At 46.4% G+C, this 13,284-nt stretch overlaps 1 protein-coding gene across 1 annotated transcript in view; it reads left to right on the plus strand.

The window, feature by feature from the left end:
- Positions 1-164: 164 nt before the first annotated feature.
- Positions 165-13,284, plus strand: part of BCAP31 (B cell receptor associated protein 31) — a 33,951-nt gene continuing 20,831 nt past the window's right edge. Inside the window, exons 1-4 of the mRNA XM_043974287.1 lie at positions 165-308; positions 1,481-1,596; positions 2,436-2,536; positions 6,076-6,223. Of these exons, the coding sequence (XP_043830222.1) occupies positions 1,505-1,596; positions 2,436-2,536; positions 6,076-6,223 (341 nt within the window). The 5' untranslated portion in view covers positions 165-308; positions 1,481-1,504. The remainder of the gene's footprint in view (positions 309-1,480; positions 1,597-2,435; positions 2,537-6,075; positions 6,224-13,284) is intronic.

Raw genomic sequence — 13,284 nt, forward strand, 5'->3', positions numbered from 1 at the left:
TAGAGAGGTCATTCCTCCGGCTGGCCCCGCCCCCGGGGGTAGCCGTCACCGGTAGAGAGCGCCCTCTGGTCTCTTTCCTGGGTACGCGCACTCTCGGACTCACGCTTTCCTGCCTGCCCTCTGAGGTCGCGCCAGCAGTAGGTAAGGAGCGGTGCGGTGATTGGTGGGAGGGCGGAGAGAAGGCGGGGCCTGACCATCCGACTTCCTATTTCCGGCCTGTGCACACAAGGCTGAGGGGTGGGATTTAGACGTGAGAGTTTTGAGTTCGAGCAGTCAAATCTTGCGGCTGTGGTGCAAGAGGCGAGCAGGTAAGGCGCGGCCGGGCCCACCCCGTCCCCGGGGGCGGCCGGGGGCACTATGAGCCGGGGGAAAGGCCCCCCGCGAGGCTGCTCGCCCAAGGCGAGGGGGGCTGCTGCCTGCGAGGCCAGGCCTCCGGGCGTGGAGCTGAAGACCAGGGAAGAGGGGGACTGGGGCCGTCCCTGGTGTCAGGGCGTGGAGAGGGCCGGCGCCCCTGAGCTGGTGGGGGGAGGGGGAAGGGTACGGGGAGGGGGAGGCGGGCGAGGCCGCGCACGCGGTGGGAGTGGCTGCTGCCAACAGAGCAGAACCCTAGCGGGCCCGGGTCCCCGGCCTGGCATGGCCAGCTTACCAGATCTGGCTCAAGGTACCTGGGAAGAACGGTCTGGAGGTGCGTTTGGGGAGGGCGTGAGCAAAGGGTTTCTTCTGCATAGTCACGGAGCCCCGATCAGGTTCCAGTGGAGGGGTGGAGTAGGGTTACTTGTTGGGAGAGAAGGGGACCTTATTCAGACCTATATGGGAGAGCCAGCCCCTTCCAGATTCTTCCCTGCAGGGGCCCAGGTCATCTAGACCACGCATCGGTTCTAAACTTTAAGTCACTACGTCAACGTAAGCTGCTGTTACCATCATTATTCATGTGTCATTGTATTATACGGACGAAAAAAAAAAAAGACTAAACCAGAGGGGTTAAATGACTTAGTCACCCAGGTGCCTGTTCTGGGAATCAAACACATTCTCTTTAGTGCTTTTCTCGCTGGAAGTCGACTAGTTTTGACTTCTGGCATTTCAAGATTCTATTTGGGTGCCTGGTTTAAGGCACTCCATCGTAGTCCTGTGAATGACTGGCAGTTCATGTGTTTGGGCCTTTTTAAGCCCTACTCTCAAGGTTTCGGTAGGTCACGTGGTAAATTAACTTATTTACAAGAACCAGGAGGTCCCCTGGTCCTTTGGAAGTTGTTGAGAGGTTCCTCCAGTCTTGTTAACGTGGCTCGATTCCCTTGCTTGTTTGAATTCCTATTGAAGAAAGGTAATATGGTTTTGAAAGCTGAGGAGGAGGCTTGATGAGGTATGGATGAGCACAGTCTCTTCCAGAGTTTGTAGCTGATTGATCAACCCTCCCTTCTTACTGCCTGTGTTTTCTCAAGTCTTTCCAGATTTTTAAAAGGTTGGTTTATTCTGCCTCCAGGTCAAAACCAGCTAGTGACTAAGGATGAGTCTCCAGTGGACTGCAGTTGCTACTTTCCTCTATGCAGAGGTCTTTGCTGTGCTGCTACTCTGCATTCCTTTCATTTCTCCCAAAAGGTACAGCTTATCAAGTGATCAACTTCAGGGTTCGTGGTGTCCTGAGTTATGCAATTCTGAGCCCAGTGACCTGTGTGTTATAAGTTTGATGGCTAATCCATAGGACCCCACGAGTCAGGCCAAGCTGATGCAAGTAGAGCTTGTTGGGAAGGGGGTAGCTGATTTCCCTAGTGGAATGACTGAGCTTTCCTGGGTATGAGTGTTGCCATTCTTCATAAATGGAGGCAGAGCCATCTGCATGGGGCTTGAACTGCCAATAATATTTTTGTTTGTTTGTTTTTGAGGGGCAGTGAGGGTTAAGTGACTTGCCCAGGGTCACACAGCTAGTAAGTGTCAAGTGTCTGAGGCCAGATTTGAACTCAGATCCTCCTGAATCCAGGGCTGGTGCTTTATCCACTGCGCCACCTAGCTGCCCCCATAGCATTTTATATAAAGCACTTTACCCACACGAAACCTACCAATTTCTCTTCCTCTCCCCCATTTCCCTTTCACCTTTGGGTGTCTGCTGTTCAGCCAGGTTACTAGTGTAATTTGTCTGGGATGGAGGTGAATGTGGGAGGTTGGGGGTCCTTATGCAACCAACATCCAAGGTTTCTAAGTTGATTCTCCTTAGTTGTATCTCTTACCTAATGCTTCTCTCTAGAATCGTCAGTCCATTGGAATTAAGCAATCGTCTGTCCAAGTGCACAGACTCCCCAAACTGGAAAGTTGAGAAAGTAGCTCTGTGTTAAGGGTGGGATAATAAGGTAAAGCTAACTTTCTTTTAGACTAACTGGGACTGAAAGGGAGGTACCCCAGCATACTTTGAGTACCTCCAGCTTCTGTTTCTTTCTCCTCAGATGGCAGAAGATCTTTAAGTCTCGCCTGGTGCAGCTGGTGGTGAGCTATGGCAACACCTTCTTTGTGGTTCTCATTGTGATCCTGGTGCTGCTTCTCATTGGTGAGTACCAGAGATGTGGTTGTGGGCAGTCCCCCAAATAGGAATCGCTCCTAATTCCATTTCTTCCACCAGACTCTGTATACATCCTAGGCATCTGTCCTCTGATACCCTTCATAAACAGGATGATACCATCGATCCACATATGCTTGGGATGGTCCCCAGGATGCCTTGCCTTCTCATTAATACCAACAGATCTGGACCTCAGGCTTGGGCAAGCTTCTCATAGTAACCAGTATAGACTTTTAGGGACAGTGGATCAAACCAGCTAGGTCCATAACAGTTGCAAAAATAAATAAAGTCCCATTTCTTTTTTTTTATCCTTGAAGAGCCTGTGGCAGGAGAAAGGCAAAAAAGGTGAATTTCCTAACAAAGAATCAAGAAAAGCAATGGATGGGGCAGCTGGGTGGCGCAGTGGTTAAAGCACTGGCCCTGGATTCAGGAGGACCTGAGTTCAAGTCCGACCTTAGACACTTGACACTAGCTGTGTGACCCTGGGCAAGTCATTTAACCCTCATTGCCCTGCAAAAAAACAAACAAGCAAAAAAAGAAAAGAAAAGAAAAGCAATGGATTAAAAAATGTTGGACTTGGAAATTGGTGTTGCAACTGGGACTAGAACCTAGATCTCTTAACCCACTTTGGGATTTGGGGCAAATCACACCCCACCCTGGGGTGAAGAAAATGCCGCTGTTCCAAAAGAGCTTTAATGGCTTCTTTAACTGGTCTCATGTTTTCCTGTTAGCCCAAGCAGGGAAGAACTCCATCCTGAAACAATATTATGCTCCTAACTTGTGTTCCTGGGGCTTGGCAGATTAATTCACAAGACTCAAGGGGATGTGTCCAGGCAAGGTTGCTTCTTAGCAAGATGGGTGTGACCCATCAGTGTTCAAACATATGCAATGCCAGCAGCTTGTATACCATACCCATGGCTATATATGACACTTTCCCATAGAAAAATTCTGGAAGGTAGCTGCTTTTTAAGCAGAGTGCTCTCACTACCAAAGCTTTGAACCAGGTGGTGGCAAAAGAGTATCTCTGTGTTGTCCTTGGGGCTATTTTGAGACCAGGATTTTTTTTTTGAGGGGAGGGTGGGGTGGCTTTAGGAACTCTTTACTCAATTCAGTGTTCCATCTCCATCCAGAGGCCACGTGTGCTCCTACTTTCTTGACTACACATATTTTGGTTAGGGCAGTGAGTTGGCAGAGGACACAATCGCCCTTCTGGGGGTTGTTGGGGGCTTGGCAGCTCTGGGATTATTGATTCCCAACCCTACTTCTATGGTCCCATTTTGACTGGATAATGACAGATAGTTTACTCAGCCTTCTTGTTTCTTTCTTGTGTTCGCCCCCCTGCCATTTGTCAGTAATGACAGTTGAATTGTGAGCTATTTTTGGTCATGCAGGAAAAGCAAGAGAGTGCATGTGCATGAACATGAACGTGAGCTGGAGAAGGCAATGGCAAACCACTCTAGTGTCTTTGCTAAGAAAACCCCAAATGGGGTCGAGAAGAGTCAGACACAACTGAAACAACTCAAAAACAACAAAATACAACTATTAGCATATATCTAAAAATCGATGAGAGACAAGTCCACTCTGGGACTCAACAGGGACTACTGGATGAAAGCCCTTCCCTTTACCTATGAAGTCGACCAAAGGCTGGGTGTGAAGAGAGCGAGGTGGATGGGGGTGCCCTTTATTAACAAGTTACTTTGGGTTTTCCTTCCACCTTTTTGATTCTTATCAGCAGATTTAATTAGACCCCTTAGGCAAAAGGAAAGTAGTGGAGGGAAAGATTAGAGAAGTAAGGCCATCTGGTAGAGGATGACTCATAGAATCCTTGGACTATTAGACTTCATTTTGGGGCTTTCATCCTGTAACTAAGGTTTCTACAAAATCACTCTGGAGGTTGAGATGAGGCTATCCAAGTACGGGAACTGTGTGATGAGGGCCAGTTAAACACTCTAGATGCCCCGTGGAAGGTCTCTCTCTGCCTTCCTAAAGTAGTGCTCCTGGATGCCTGGTCCTGTGCCAGGCCCTGCTGGGTTTGTTAGGCATGGCTCTACTGTCAGCTTACAACTTAATACGAAGAGATTTGGGCAGTTGAAAGGCATCAGGGTAGAGGGCTGGTGTTGGGCTGCAGAAGACTTGGGTTTAAGGCCTGCCTTTGACACATAGGCAGAGCTTAAGTTAGTCATTCAGCTCTTCTCTAAGAAAGGTCTAGACCAAATGAAAAAATGAATATTGTCTACATTCTGCAACATAGCAACATGAATCAAAACTACACAAGTGAAAAGTAGGTGAATTTGGATTGATTGCCAAAGGTCCTCTGGAGGAGCAGAATTTTTTGTGATTTGATGAACAGGATTACAATGTGAGGGTTTTTTTTTGTTGTTGTTGTTGTTGTTTTTGTGAGGCAGTTGGGGTTAAGTGACTTGCCCAGGGTCACACGGCTAGTAAGTGTCAAGTGTCTGAGGCCAGGTTTGAACTCAAGTCCTCCTGACTCCAGGGCTGATGCTCTATCCACTGCACCACCTAGCTGCCCCTACAATGTTTTTGATTGACTTTTTTTTTTTAAAAACAACATGTTTTTGAGAGGTGACCTCCATTTCAAAACAGTGTTTTCAATTATTTGTAACATTCACCTTTTAAAATTTGGGGTTCCAAATTCTCTATCCTTCCCACCCCTCCCTTACCCATTGAGAAGGAAAGTAATATATCTGTTTTACATGTGAAGTCATTAGAGCATTTCCATATTAGCCATATTGTTAAAAAAAAAAAAAAAAGAGGGACAGGTGGTGGTGCAGTGGATGGAGCACTGGCTCTGGATTCAGGAGGAATTGAGTTCAAATCCAACCTCAGACAATTGCCACTAGCTGTGTGACCCTGGGCAAGTCACTTAACCCTCATTGCCCAGCCCCCCCCCCCCCAAAAAAAAAGGCAAGAAAAAATAAAAGTGGAAGAAAAAGCCTGCTTCAGTCTGCACCTAGAGGTCATCAGTTTTCCCTCAGAAGGTAAGATAGTGGTTTTCATCATGGGGCCTTTGGAACCAGATGACTCTAATTATTAAAGTGGCGCTCTAGTGAGGTCCTCCTTTATCCTTCGGTAGATATCATCCTGTCCTCTCTCATGACCAACCCACTGCCTCTCCCCCAGAGATGAAGTTCTAAAAACATGACTGTCTTAGTTTAAGGCTGGGCTTTTTCAGCCCAGTCCTCATCCTCAGATCAGTCCTCATCCACAGTTAAGATGTTTCTGATGGAATAGGCTCACTGTCCTTGGGTGGAGAGGGAGTTCCGCACTCTTTGGGAATGTCAGATTTTCCAGCTCTTTCAGTAGGGGGATTTGAGGGGCTGGGGTTCTGGGCTGGCTTTCCGGAAGATCTGTATCAAAGAGAGGCTCACCAAGATGAGTTTTGACGAGAAGACAGTGGAACTAGAGTGAACTGGGACCAGCAAAGCAACGTCATGGCCTAACACTGCAGCCTCTACTCACTGGGGTGTGGTTGAGCCCCTTCCTGTGTTTCCTCTCGTGCTCCCCAACAGATGCCGTGCGGGAGATCAGGAAGTACGATGACGTGACAGAGAAAGTGAACCTACAGAATAACCCTGGAGCCATGGAGCACTTCCACATGAAGTTGTTCCGAGCCCAGAGAAACCTCCACATCGCTGGCTTCTCTCTGCTGCTGTCTTTGTGAGTCTCCAGTACTTAGGAGGGCGGGGGCACAGAGGGAGGCCTGCAGCAGCTTGTGTGACAGGATTCCTCTCTCTTAGGTCACCAGAGTCTATTGAGGGCGGGGGGAGAAGGGGTCAGAAGCCAGGAGACTTGGTTTCCTGTCTTTAAACCAAAACTGTTTCTGGGGTGTCAGTCCAGTCCCTCAGGAGGCCAGATCAGGTCCTGGTGCTTAGACAAGAATGGGCTCTGTGTCTCCCAAAGAGTGAAGGACTCGGGACTTGGACTAGGTGATGTTCAGAGTCCCTTCTAGTTCTGAGTGTGAGCCCTTGTTCCTCTCAAGGACCCAGCTGTAAGGTTCTAGTGCTGCTCCAAATGTACTGAGTCTAATCTGACCGCAGGAAGGAATAGAGGTCATTCCTGCCTGGAATATGAATAGAAACATCCAAATAAGTGTCCCTGAGAGTTGAGAGCAGCTATGTCAACATCCGTGTTGGGGTGGCCTGAGTAGAATGACTAGAGCTGTGTGGGATTGGTTTGGGAAGTGGGAAGAAGAGAGGCGATAGAAGTGTTCCCTGCCCAAGTTAGATACTGTACCCCCATCCCATGGGAAGAGTGCTGAGGCCTTGGAATACCACATCATGTCCATACCTCTGGCATGCTGGCCACTTGGCTCTGCTACTAAGAAGGTTCGGTCTGAGATCCAGCAACAAATGAGTGCGACTTTTAAGAGGTGACTGATTCTTAGTCCGGCTGGCGATATTTCTTTGGGACTGGTGGGCTGTATCTGGGCCGGTTGGCACAAAAGAGCAGAAGAGAGTAGTAGTTCAGCCCAGCTTAAGTAGCAGAGGCTGAGGCCTCAGAGTCTATAGTGAGCAGTCAATGTCGAGGTAAGTCATTTGCTGTGGGGAGTTTTCAGGGTGATTTCCTAAGGACTCTAGATGGCACTAGAAAATACTAACCCCTAATATAAAGATTCAAGGAAGTATGGGAACCAAGGGAACTCTTTCAGTGATTAGCAGGGATTGTGAGTTTGTTGGGCCTCTGGTCTTTTCCCTTATTAAAGCCTTCTCCACACAGCTGCCAAAGGGATACTTCGGAAGCAGCTCTGGTGCCCATTGCCTTTAGGGAAACATGCAAACCCTCTGCTGGGCATGTAAAAGCCTGCATTATTGGGCCTCTGGCCTGTCATGCCAGGCTTCTTTTGAACTATTCTTTCATGTCCTCTATGTTCTAGCCAAATTGGCCCAAATTTGCTCTTTTTCCCATATGTGACATTCCATCACTCACCCCGCATCAACTTCCTTTTCACCTCTGACTTATCGGATCCCTGACTTCTCCTTTCATGTCCTATATTCTCTCCCCAAACCATTGGTTTTTTTCCTTGAATGTTTGGATAGTTTTCTGTTTATATGTTGTCCTCCCTTCTCCCCAATAGAACATAAGGTACTTGATGTTTTGTTTCTCTCTTTGAATCTCCAGTGCCTGCCACGTAGTAAGCACTTGAAATGCTAGTTGGCTGAGTACATGGGATGAAGAAATTGTCTAGCAAGAAGGTGTGGGGCGGAGGGAGAAAGGGGTGAACTGAAACCAAAGCCAGGGGTCATGGAGTAGAAGAATGTGGTACAAGCGGAGGGGAAGAAATCAGTTCCTGGAACTAGGGAGGCTTTTCCCATAGAGCTTAGATCAGGACCCTTTCAGCACTCCTCGGAATAAGGGAGAGGCTTCACAGGCACTCTCAAGTGGGAGGAATCCCGTCAGTGACACTAGTGAGAAGAATTCTCCCTGTGACTCCCCTGCAAGGCGGCAGTACTCAGGTAACTGTGGGCCTGAGATAGTCAGTAGGAAATCAGACTCTCATCTTGGTAAATGTACCCAGGATGTGGCAGAGAGCCTGCAGAGATTGACCCCACTTGCTGGCCTACTCCCTGTTTCTACTGATGTATGTGGGAATAAGTAATATGACCAAAAGAAATCTGAAAGGATCTCCAGGAATGAAGAAGTTCTGGGCAGGAACCCAAAGGGCTTTAGGGATTGGGGGAGGGGGGAGACACAGGCAGAAGTGAGGCTTTCATCTTATTTCTTTTGAAAGGAGTGGCTTTGTGAGGGAGAGGATGATAGGGAAAACAAATGACTACATATTTCGATGCTATCAGTAGGATTTATTATTCAAAACCATGGTTTAAGGTAAGAGAATGATAACCTTTTGTCTAGGAGCAGAATGTATTTCACATGGCCTGGGCACACTTCTTTAGCTGGGGACTTGCTGATTTGATCAAGAATATTCGTATCTGCATTCTTTTATTCCCTCCCTTTGATTTTTTTAGTTTAAATGATAAACCGAGTTGTTATGGAGACACTGACTACAATAGAATGCCCAGTAATTCACAGAAGACCATAACTGAGTTCAGGAATGGCACACACATCTGGGTCATTGTTCATGGGGAACAAAGTGAGCTTGGTCTTTGGACAAGATGACAGATAATGAACTTTTGTGTTCCTGAGACCTACAACTGAAATACAGTGATAGAGGGGGCACCTGCAAAGCAGCACGTAAGGGGTGGTACAAAAGGGCTATTGGTATATTTCCACATAGATGTGTATAACTTAGCAAATGTGAAGGAGTTGATAGTAACAAGATACTACATAAAGCAGCATTTATTAAATGTCTAGTATGTGCTGGGGTACCGTGCTAAGTGTTGGGGATACAAAAGGAGATGGAAGACATTCCCTGCCTTCAAGGAGCTTATAATCTAATGGGATATAACTGTTCACAAACATTTGCAGAGCTGTCCTGTTAAGTAGAGCTCTGGACTTAAGACTTAGGTTCTAATCTTGCCTCTGATAACTTGGCCAACTCTGTAAGCATGGCCAAGATCTTAATTTGTAAAATTTGTAAATGGGACTAATGAAAACTTTTTTAGGGGCGTGGGGTCCAAATGATGTGCTATCGAAAGCTAGGTTATTTTTCTGAAGTCAAAGCTAGGATGGAGTAAGTTGAAGTCCTGGGGAGATGGATTTCAGTTTGGAACTTCCTAACAGTTGCTTAAAAATTTTTTTGAAACTCATTTCAAAATAGCTCACTATGAGGTCGTGAGCTGGCCATGACTGCAGAAGCTCTCTGGTAACCATTTCAATTACTCCAAAGAGACTGGGTGATCTTGAAGGGCCTTTTCCCCATCCCTGCAATTTGGAAGTACTTGAAAGTAGGAACTCATTGGTAGTGGGCTCTTCTTAGACAATGCATGGACCTGCTGAGGTATGAACAAAAGCCGTAGTCAGAACCCAGCTTATCAAGGTCTTCACTGGTTGAATCAGTAGGGTTGTATATGATAATGGTAATTCTTTGGCCCATACCTATCATCCCAGAATTCCAAGCATCAAAGAAGGATTTTTCTCCCTTTTCTTCATTTCTTCCTTATGTTTTGAAATAATGAAGCTCAAAGAAGTCTAAAAACTTAGTACCACTAGGATAGAGCCGGAGAGCCTAGGAGTTCCAAATCTTGCCCTAATAATCCCATAATCTTAACCCCCGCAAAGGGAGGAGCCAAGTCATTTCTCTAGGAGGCTTTGGATAAGATGTAGCTGGAAGTGAGGGGAAGTCGAGTGCTTCCAGTCACCTGGGCAAGAAGTGGTTTTATCGATCCTAGGGGGTGCCCTGATGTAGAATATGTGGTCTTTGTCCCAGTTAGTTTCAAATAATAGATTACACTTATATAATGCTTTCCTTAGAGTGTGGAGTAAGCCCTGAAAATTGTCTCCATTTTACAGATGGAGAAACTGGGTAAGTGATTTGTTCAAATCCTGGCTTTGCTATTTATAGGCTCCATGTCACCTCCACCTCAGGCTTTTGGATCTAAATCCAAATTCAGTGTTTTTTTTTTTTTTTTTTGGTGAGGCAATTGGGGTTAAGTGACTTGCCCAGGGTCACACAGCTAGTAAGTGTCAAGTGTCTGAGGCTGGATTTGAACTCAGGTTCTCCTGACTCCAGGGCCGGTGCTCTATCCACTGTGCCACCTAGCTGCCCCTAGTGTTCTTTTTAGCACATCGTATGGGCAGTGGAAGAAATGTGAGGCTCTGGCTTTGGCGGTGGGTGGGGTGGGGAGGTGGGAGTGCAAAGTCAGAACTAAGGCTGCTTTGGCTCCAGTACAGACGGCCAACCCTGCAGCTATTTCTCTCCCCTCCCCTTGCCCAGCCACTCTGGCTTCTGTTGCACTCATCATACCACTCATTTAGCACTATTTGCCACTCATTTGGCACTATGTATAAAATCCTGGAGCCTTGAGATCCTCTAGTGTGACCTACTCCACAGGGGAATCCTCGGCAGCATCATGACAGGTGGTCATTTCGCCTCTGCATTAACACTTCTAATGAAAACGAGCTTACGGCGATGTCAGCGGGAAAGTAGCTGTCCAGATTTGCTGGATGTAAATTGAATAAGCATATCGTCTCCGTTGTGTTGACGTTGAGCCCAGGGCCCTCTGGGGTGCCACAAGAGACTGATTGTGTTGACAGATCAACTGAATTGTATGGTCATTTAACCCACACTTTTCTTTGGTCTTTTTTAAAAACAAAAGAAATCAACTATATTGAAATAATTATCAAAATATTTAAAAAGAAATTCATGGACTCCAGGTTGATTTGTTTCCTGTTCCCACTGGGTAAGTGCAGATCACGTGCTATTAAAAAGCCTTCAAAACCTAGTTCCAACCTTTTTTAGTGTTTGACTCTTCCCCTTGGATGCTACAAGCTCTAGTCAAATTAGACTCTTTCCCCAAAATGCATTATACCCTTCCCCATTGCTGTGTTTGCTTAATAAGACGCTCTGTGCCCAGGATGGCCTTGTCCCATCTCTGGGCCCATGGTCATCCTTCAGGCTTCAGCTCAGCTCTTTAGGTGACTTGGCCAGGGTCACACAGCTAGTAAATGTTAAGTGTCTGAGGCTGGATTTGAACTCAGATCCTCCTGACTCCAGGGCTGGTGCTGTATTCACTGTACCACCTAGCTTCTGCCCTCAGCTCTTTTCTGACCATCGCAGCCACTTTTCCGTCTTGGCCCCAAAGATCCGGTGTGAGGTTTTGTCATCTATCTTGGCCAAAATATGCTTTGTCCTTCTTCAAGAGTATTTCAAGACTTTAGGTCATCAGTCTACTAATACTGTTGAAAAAGGAAATGAAAGTTGGTTTGACCTTCCTAAATTATGTTGGCTCGGCAATATATTTTTTCCAAATGTCCAGACACCATCCATTTAATTATACTAGGGTTCTCCTTGGAACCCAAATTAAGCACAACTGTTGGGAGTTTCCAGAATTGACCTGTCTCCCACCCCCTGCCATGTGATCCTCTTCTGTCACCTCTCTAGTGTTAGGTGAGTTTATAAATATTAGGCAGCAGGGATCCCACCAGTGGTTTTAATTTATCAAGAGGCCTGACAGTATATTGCAAAGTATTGCTGTTGTCTAGTTCCCAGCTCGTTCATCCCCAGCATGACTTTTCTGCTAAGAAGCTATAGGACTACAAAGCATGGTTGGAGTCAAAGGTCTACTGAGAACCTCGAAGAGTAACTGGGGATTTTCAGCTCCCAGTAAACTGGATTTTAAGTCAGCAGCACTTTGTAAGCACTTGGGTCTAAGTTAGGCTTATCATGGCCAAGAAAAAAATCAGTGGGGCAGATGTCGTGCTACGGGCAATAAACTAAGGAGGGTGATCAGCTGCATTCAGGAAGCCCAGTGCCTTTCTCTTTGGGATTACCTGCTTTAGACTTGCTTCACTTTTTTTGCCCAGGTAGGTGATTGTTCCACTTCTACTGTGGACCTTCACTCAATGCAAACTAGATTTCAGAGTCATGCCTGCTCTCTGACTACTCTAGAGAATAATCCATAAATGGCCCAGATGTGTTTCCCTAACTGGGCTAAAAATAGTGCCGTTGTCTCTTGATGAAGCTGCCAAGAACTCTTAGCGGCTATGGGATAGATTTTGTTTGTTTGTTTTCCCTTCCTCTAATACACATAGAAGCTTAATGTTCTACCTGGCTTGGGAAACAGAATTGCTGATGGCCAAGTGCTTTCAAGGGGGGAAGTTATTCCCACTTCTAGGGTCTTAATAACCTCTCTGTATGTGACAGCATTTGCTCAAAATGGAGGCATCCTGACCAGGGGTGTGGTCTTCCATATCCGTCTTGGGGGGTAACCAGGCCCTGGTTTTCCTTGGCTACATTGGGGTGGGCATTACTTCTGTTGACAGATTTCAGTCCTTCTGTGCCATAGTACACAGTCTTCATGAGTTGTGGACAACCTCCTCTAGTCGGAGCCTTTCCCAATTTAGCTAGACCTGCTGCTCAGATTACTGGCTTCCCTTTGGTGATATAGATGGCTTTAACAAAGCTTGAACAGATTTTCTATTCCTCAGACCTTAAAAGACAAATATTTATGTTTCTAAGTATGAATTGCCATCAAGTCTCCACCCAGTGCTTGATTTCCAGTCTTCTCATTTTGCTTTCTTTTCTCCTAAAGATTTCCCTTTCCGTGGGGCAGCCAGGTGGCGCAGTGGATAAAGCACCGGCCCTGGATTCAGGAGGACCTGAGTTCAAATCCGGCCTCAGACACTTGGCACTTACTAGCTGTGTGACCCTGGGCAAGTCACTTAACCCCCATTGCCCTGCAAAAAAAAACAAAAACAAGACTTCCCTTCCTCCTCCCCTCAAAAGTGCTGAAGGGTTGCTGATATATCTGGATTGTTAAGGGCTAAAATTCTAGCTATATTGTCCAAAATATCTAATGAGTGATCGCCAATAAATTATAAATTATAAGCTTTAGCAAAAGTTAGACTTTTAAGCATTTATTAAGGAGAATAAGAATTTGGTAAAGAGAGAAGAAAAGGGTCAGCTAGGTGTCGCAGTGGATAGAGCACCAGCCCTGGAGTCAGGAGTGCCTGCGTTCAAATCCGGCCTCAGACACTCAACACTTACTAGCTGTGTGACCCTGGGCAAGTTACTTAACCCCAATTGCCTCACCAAAAAAAAAAAGAGAGAGAGAAAAGAAAAGGCCTAGATTCCTATCTATTAAAGGGAGAGAGCATTCCTA

Source organism: Dromiciops gliroides, chromosome X (assembly GCF_019393635.1).
Source record: "Dromiciops gliroides isolate mDroGli1 chromosome X, mDroGli1.pri, whole genome shotgun sequence".
NCBI lineage: Eukaryota > Metazoa > Chordata > Mammalia > Microbiotheria > Microbiotheriidae > Dromiciops > Dromiciops gliroides.